The 7796-nt window shown below is 44.5% G+C and overlaps 1 protein-coding gene across 1 annotated transcript; it reads right to left on the reverse strand.

The window, feature by feature from the left end:
- Nucleotides 1-258: 258 nt before the first annotated feature.
- LOC134557512 (nucleoporin NUP42-like) lies at nt 259-7283 on the reverse strand. Its single transcript, XM_063410594.1, has 7 exons — nt 7155-7283; nt 5545-5794; nt 4781-4875; nt 4328-4404; nt 2371-2457; nt 1175-1259; nt 259-1034 (listed from the first exon to the last, which is right to left on the reverse strand). The coding sequence occupies exons 1-7, from the start codon at nt 7255-7257 to the stop codon at nt 424-426; spliced, it is 1308 nt and encodes a 435-aa protein (XP_063266664.1). The 5' UTR covers nt 7258-7283; the 3' UTR covers nt 259-423.
- Between the last annotated feature and the right edge of the window lie 513 nt (nt 7284-7796).

Raw genomic sequence — 7796 nt, forward strand, 5'->3', positions numbered from 1 at the left:
GGCTCCCAGGGGACACAACACTGTAGTGTGGCACAGACCACACAGGAGCCATCCCCCTCTCTCTTGACACACAATGGTCCAACGCTGCACAGACCTTTGAAGAGCCAGAAGACAAGGCTGTCCAACAAGCCCTTGCACTGCAAGGGTCTTTCTAGGGTTCCATTCACAGTAGCCTATGAAAACTTGACTGAAGCACCGTTTCTTTTGAGACAACATATTCATATACAGTGTTTCCCCAGAATTTCACAGGACAACAAATAGAAAGAAATGTTCCATTTTATTTTCAACAGTTCATTTCTCAGATGTAAAAATCCTGTCCCATAAAACACAAGAAATTATAAAATACAATGTCCATATTTTTATATTGTAAATTTATTCCTGCAGGAGACTTGAGCGAAGTTAACAGTAGCATTTCATTTCATTTTAAAACATATTACTTCTGAATAAACTTAAAAGGTCGAAAGCATTTAAAAGTTCTAATGGTGGTGGCTTAAGAGGAATCTTTCCAATTGTGAACTCCTTTGCTTCAAACTGCTGCCACTCTTCAGCTGATAATTCACTCTTGGGCGTGAATAACTTCTCCGAGGCGGGGCTGGAGCTGGTGGCTGCAGCGGAGGTGACAGTGACAGGATGTCCAGAGGCACTGGCGCTCTGTCCAAATAAAGAACCGCTCGAGGGCGAGGCGGAAGAGGCTACGCCGGCACTGAAGGCTCCAAAGGCTGGGAGCGGAGCGGTGCTGGCAGAGTTCACAGCAGCAGCACTGCCAAAGCCTGGAAAGCCACAGGTCCCAAAGCCAGCGGCTGTGGCAGCTGTTTTAAAGGAGAAGGAGGCTGCGGATGGAGCGGCCGCGCTGCCAAAGCCCACGGACTGGGCTGTGCCAGGAGAGGACACTGTCCCAAATGCAGGAGCATTTGCAGCAGCAGAAGAGCTCCCGGCACCAGGGCTGCTCCCGGATGATGTTGAGCTGACGAGGCTGGAACTGGTTTTAAAGGAGAAACTGCTGGCACTGGTACTGCTGCTGCTCACAGGAAAGCCTGCAAGTAGAGAATTTACAACAAAATATTAGAACGGGTGTCCCAGGGATACTAAACCACTGCTGTGCTTCAAAGATGCAGCAGCAGCAGCAAACGACGGGAAATGTTCAAATGTTTTGGTTCTTAGAACAGGAACTTACTTGACAGCCCAAAGCTTGAGGTTTGCTGTCCTCCCATTCCAAAGGCAGGTGCTGGTTGAGTGCCCGTGCTCTTGAAAGCAGAGAGCTGAAAGAATTCCAGAGACATACATGAAAAATAGGTTCCAAAACAGGGAAGTCTCTCTGAATATCTATTTGAAACAAAAACAGAGCTGCCCAGTCCTACTGAATCCAACTCAGACCATGCTGGACAGTGATCACTCCTCACAACTGCCTGTTCTTGCAGTGCTTTAAGTGCTCTAAGGCCATACACGCTCTCTCCAGAAATGCAAATCTGCTACAACTGATTGATTTTTGCCTGCCAGTCAATGACCTGATCCCCTCTGCAGCTCTCATTCTCACCTCTTCCTATTCCAGGTTGTGCTCTGTGACTGTGTTTAGGGCACAGCTTTGACTCACTCTGTTGCTTGTCCTCAGCACATCCTGTCTCCTGTGCCCAAATCCTGCTTGTCCACTTCAGCACTGAACAGGCCAAGGGCTGGGATTGTAGCACTCAACCTTTCCTGCACTTCATGCAGACTGCATTTAAATAGAGCCACTTCCTCTGTCTCCCTGGTCATTTCTTTCACATGGGCTTTTACTCAAGCATTTCCTTCTGAAATGAAAACTTCTGGAGATGAAAACCCATCTCCATTCACAAGTGTTTGTCACCTTTGCACAACCAATGACTCTTTCTATGCTCACATGTTTTCCATAGTGCTTCTCTCCCACCTCTCTCTCAGTTCTGGCATTGGCCAAATGCTCCGTTTATCCTAAGGTGTCCTGGAGAGCGATTCTGGCCCAGTCTGCTGATCCTCTCTTGGAAGAGTCAACATCAGCCCAGGGGAAAAAAGGTGTGGTGGGGATTGGCCTCTTCCTGCTCATGTACACAACCACATCCCAAACTTAGCTCTGGTTGCTTTCACATGGCTTACAATGAGAGAATTCCAAAGCTGGGATCCAGCTGCTGCCTTGCTAACATGGAACCATCTCTATGCACATTTTTCCCCAGTTAACTGAAGGGGTTTATTGTACCCCCTGTCACTCACTGATTTCAGGAGTCCAGAGAATATGCCCAGGTGGCACATCACAACTGCCACATCTCAGAGGTCTTTGTAACCATAATTAACATCTGTGTAAATGACTTCATAAAAAATGACACCAAGCACAGAGATATGTTGCCATTCATGAACACCTACCAAAGCTGCTTTTGTTGATGCATTTAAAGCTTTCAACTGAAGGAGACGATTTTTCCACTGTAGTGCTAACTTTTGGACAGCATCTATCTGAAAAAAGGTAAATAAAAGCATGTTTTTATTACTGAAGACTTAAAACCAAAAGTCATCTGGCAACTGAATGGAAAAAAACACCTCTAGAATTAGAAAAGAAATTTCATTACCCCAAGAAGATATTTTCTTTCCTGAAACTTCAACATGAGGAGCTGATATCTTTGCTTTTACCAGAGAATTCCTTTTATCTCTCTTACTACTGTCCTTAAATCAACCCTTTTACTTTACATAGGAGTAATGTTCAAATAAGTTCTGGAGCTTTTCAAATCCAAATTCTCTTTTTTTCTGAATTAGATGCTTGGGGAAAAAATGACACAAGACAATATATGTAAATTTTATATATATGAGAACAAACTCTTCAATCTGGCCTTTCCACTCACGCATTCACTCACTAAGCTGAAGTCCTAAGATTTATCTTAGCTTCTTCCACATTTTCAGAAAAAAACCCACTGACTTTCAAAACACTCTAATTCAGAACACTTCAATAGTATCATCTATTGAAAATAGTACAGTATTTCTTTAATTTCAATCAACCCCCTTAGTGTGATCCATCAGATAACTGCACAGAACAATGCAGTAACAAATGGTATCTGTGTCTTGATAACTTTGATTTAGTATTAAGCAAAAACCTGAAAAGTCTTCAAACAACCTTTCAGGAATTTCAAACCTGAATTTCCTACATTTATACTTAAGTTTAGCAACACATCTAATTTGATGCCTGGCCTAACTGAATTTTCCTTAAAACCCATACAAGTAAAACACATAAAACAAGTGTCACAAATACTTGCAGAAACAGAATGAGTATTGTTTGTAGACCAATTCCTTAATGTTTCAAAGGAGTCTTACACCAAAAACATCAATAATCCTTTTGTGTCTAGTCACATGTTGCTTCGTATCTGTTCCTATACAACAAACTGGAAAATTCAGATTTTGACACAGTTTAAGAATAGAAACATGGAAAAGATAGGCTGTACTTAAACATTTTGTAAGAGAACTGTTGTCATGTAGACACTGAGAGTTAGGAAAACTTGCATTTACTGCTCTCAAACTTGCATTTACTGCTTTGATGAGATCACTATTTATTTGTTTATTTAAATAGCCATGTATAACATATTGCTTATTATCTTTTATTATTATTTTAGTTCATTATTTTAATTGAGGTTTTAAAGTGTCTCCTGTCTCTAAAAATGCAATTCTGGTAAACCTAAATATATGAAGCAAGAGTGGTGACAAGAGCAATTCCTTCTGTAACACAAAACCAAGAAGAAGAGGAAAGAGTGCAATATAGTTTGAATTAATCTGTACTTGCATCTATCCAACAGCCTAATTTCTTTCCTGGTACAACATTAAACTCTGCTAACTTCCTTGGTATTGACAGGACTACAAGGAATGAATGATATATCTGCACTGAGAGATGTTTTATATAAAAATATATGCCTTACTTCCAAATGAATATATACATATCTCTTTCTAGGAAAGGAGTATCTGCTATTTTCATCATTAATTCGCTGCAACAAAGGTATGTAAAAGAAAAAGGTCAAATGAACTTGCCCAGTCTTCTATTTAAAGGAGCAAATAACCACCTATAACAATCAAACTGACTAATAACATATAAAGTATTAAACTTCTGAGACAGGATTCATGTAACTTCTACAAATAACACACAGAAGCGGGGCAAGATTAACTCAAGGAGTATCTAGCAGCTATTTTTGCATTTGCTTTGATGCACAGGAATTGAAAAATATTTTGGCATTCTGATCATCTCCTAGAGTTGGGAAATAAATGAACCAAGAGTTGCCTTCTGAAGAACAGTAACAACTCCTGCTCCAAGAGTGTCCACACCAGCCAACATTTTTTAAATACTTACATAATTCCCAATGACATTGTTTGCTCTGCTGTCGTAATACTCCAGACGCAGCTCTTCTGGTGAGACATCTGAAAAGCCTGCAACGACAGGAATAGTCACAAACCTCCAAGAAAACAGATTCATGCTTCCAACTGCCCTCTACAGTTACAATGACATGGACCTTGATACATTGTCTTAATTTGATTTGAAATTTATACAAATGAATATGTATACAAAATACATTTGATACATCTGTCTTAAGAGAGTTGTAGTCAGAGACAAAAAAAAGATTCATTACAGAGTGTCAGACGTGTGAACCTCCAAAATTAATTTGCCACCAACTAATATTCCTTTCTGTTGTATCACAAGGCAGATCATCACCTTTTAAATGGTTGCATAGAAGTAAAACTGCGTGGGCAAGTCACAGAAACATCCTAAACAGCAGCAATACACTATACTGAAAATATTACCTACCTGAGACATTCAGCTTTTCTTTCATTGGTGAGTAACATGAAAATATCCATTGTCCAGATGATTCCCAAATTTCCATGTCTTTCACTACACATTCACTAGCAAACAAAACAAAATCACACAAGAAGGTGAAATTGCATGGTTAAACCAAAAATGCCAGTAACAATCAATCAAACAACTGGTTTGAATCCAAATTCAGAGTCAAAAACCTGCTACCATGAAAACCAAGCATTTTCTTAAGGTAATCTTAAAAAAGTAATGGAAAGTGTTTCCAAAACCTTGCTTCTTTGGAAAATCACACTGCTGTTTCTCAGTACCTGCCCTGCAGGTGCTGATCCCTATAACTGACTGTAACACACACCTCGGTGAAACCAGGTTTCAATAGTTTTGCTGTTGGCAGAAAGATTTGTTGTCTTAAGTGTCAAAAAAACAAGTAAAATAATCCATTTTCTTAAAGGGGCTCTGATTTCTTATTTTCAAGCACTAAAATCAGTTTCCTTCCTTATCCTCCTGACCACAAGGTAAATACCGTGCTCTCTTACTAATGTCACAGTTGAGGATCTGCCCAGCCCAGGTCCCAAACAAGGATCACTTCCTCCCCATGCCAGCACCATTCCAGAGAACCAAATGCAGTGATGTTCTCTAGGACTCTTCCTGTGTCCAGGCTTTCTCCTCATGATCCTGTCCTCCGCATTGTCTCTAGGAAGTCAGAAAGCTTTCAACCTGCTCATTCGAAATGCTTTCAGTAAGACAGGACTATAACTCACAGAAGTCTCTCCTCTTCATCTTTAGAGCCATCACTCTGACTGTTGGCTAAGGCAGAGAACCTGTTCTGGGAGAAGTCTGCATGTCTGCTGCTGCCGCCTGATGATCCAAAGTCAGAGGAGCCGAAGAATCCTCTTCCATGATCTCTGCTGCCACCCCACGTATCAGACTTGAATGAAGATGGCTGGATAACATTACTGTATCTCTGGTTAGAGGCTCCCCATCCTCCTCCTCCTCCTCTTCCACTGGTAACTTCCAATTTAAAAAAAAACAAACAAAAAAGCAAACAACAGAAAATTTTGATCATTAAGATATGAATCAACAGCAACAAAAACTGTAAGTATAACCAGTTTACAGCAGCAACAGAAAGTTTGAAATTAAACCAGTTTTTTCTGAATGAGTTAACCTCATTATTTAGTCAGCTTAGCTAGTGAGTTACCCAGGGTAGTTCTCAAGTCCTACTTCTCAAACAGAACAATTTGGTTTGGAAGGCACCTTTAAAAGTCATCTCGTTCGACCTCCCCTGAGTCTTAATGAGCAGAGACACCTTCAACTAGATCACCGTGCCAACAACAACTTGTGGCACTGCAGAAAGACTCAGTTTTGCTTAGGTTGCTTCACGAAGTAACTACTCCAGCAGAAAAAAAAAAAAAAATTAATGCATCATATGTTTATGTTAGGGGCTCCTGCCTCCATAGCTACAGCAGGGGCTCTGCTCCAGCACAGGGAGCTCCTGCGTTTCGTTTTGAGACCTGGGACACACCTGTGCGTGTTGTCACAGGCAAACCCCGACCCTCCTGCCAGCAGGGATAAGGACAAGCGGCTGCAGTGAGTTCCCGCTGTGCCATCACTGCTGCCCTCAGCTCTCTGTTGTGCCCCTTTCCTTCCCAAAGCTCCCAAACACCTGGAGCTGATGAGAATGGAAACAGCCCTCTCTGGGTACAACACACAGCTGCTGGAAACTTGCTTGCTGTTCATGAGAACAGTTTTCCAAGCCATTTCCCCACTGCCTTGCGGCACATCCCGCAGTCGCAGAATCACAAGATCAATTAAATTGGAAAAAGAGCTCTGAGACCCTCGAGTTCAACCTATGACCAAACAGCACCTTGTCAACTAGACCATAACACAAGTGCCACATCCAATCTTTTCTTAAACACCTCCAGGGACAGTGACTCCACCACCTCCCTGGGCAGCCCATTCCAATGTTTTGTCACCCTTTCTGTGAAAGCCAAACACAAACCTCCCCTGGTGCAGCTTAAGGCTGTGTCTCCTCCTGTCGCTGGCTGCCTGGGAGAAGAGACCAACACCGCCCCCCCCCCCCCCCCCCCCCGGCTACAGCCTCCTTTCAGGCACTTGTAGAAAGCGATAATCCGCCCCCAAGTCTCCTTTTCTCCAGGCTAAACACCCCCAGCACCCTCAGCCGCTCCTCACAGGACTTGAGCTCCAGTCCCTTCGCCAGAGCTCAACTCCGCGAGTGCCGAACCAGGGGCTGCTGCCCACAGCCTCGGCCGAGACGCGCCCGGCCCGCTCTGCCCCGGAGCTCCCGCCGGCAGCGCTCCGGGACGGGCAGCCCCGCTCCCGGCCCGCCCTCCCGCCCCGTGCGGCGCGGTACCGTGTGCCGGGGCAGCGCCGGCGCGGCCGCCGCGGGGGTGCTCGTTCCAGCAGCGCTCCCCGAAGCGGCAGTAGCCCCGCAGGAAGAACTGGCACACGCCCATGGCCGCCCCGCCGTCGCGCGGCTGTGACGTGCAGCGCGAGCGCCGCGCGGGCCCCGCGGGGGGGCCGGGCCGGGCTCAGCCCTGAGGGCAAGCGGGACAAGGGGCCGGCCCCGAGGGGCGAGAATGGGGCGGTATGTAAATCCAGTCAAACCGGGGATAATACAGTAACGAGCTGCCGATAAAGCCAAATACGGATTTAATTTGTGCAAACCTTCGGTCACGGACAGAGTAAAGTACCCGCCCTCGGCTGTAACCGCCCGTCACTCACAGAAGCCCCTTCTCCACACAGCCTTGCTGTGTCTTCACGGGGGGACTAAGGAAGAAACAGCCCATGGCTACAGGATCATCAGGGCTGGAAAAGACCTTTAGGATCATCCAGTCTGACCACCCGCCCATCGCTACCACTGTAATCCGCTACACCACATCACCCAGCAGATCCAGGTCCTCTTAAACACCCCCCCAGGGCTGGTGATGTTGTCTGCAAAAACTGGATTCACTACCCAGTGACAAGCCAATAATTTCGCGTTTGAAAAACTTTA

Source organism: Prinia subflava, chromosome 1 (assembly GCF_021018805.1).
Source record: "Prinia subflava isolate CZ2003 ecotype Zambia chromosome 1, Cam_Psub_1.2, whole genome shotgun sequence".
NCBI lineage: Eukaryota > Metazoa > Chordata > Aves > Passeriformes > Cisticolidae > Prinia > Prinia subflava.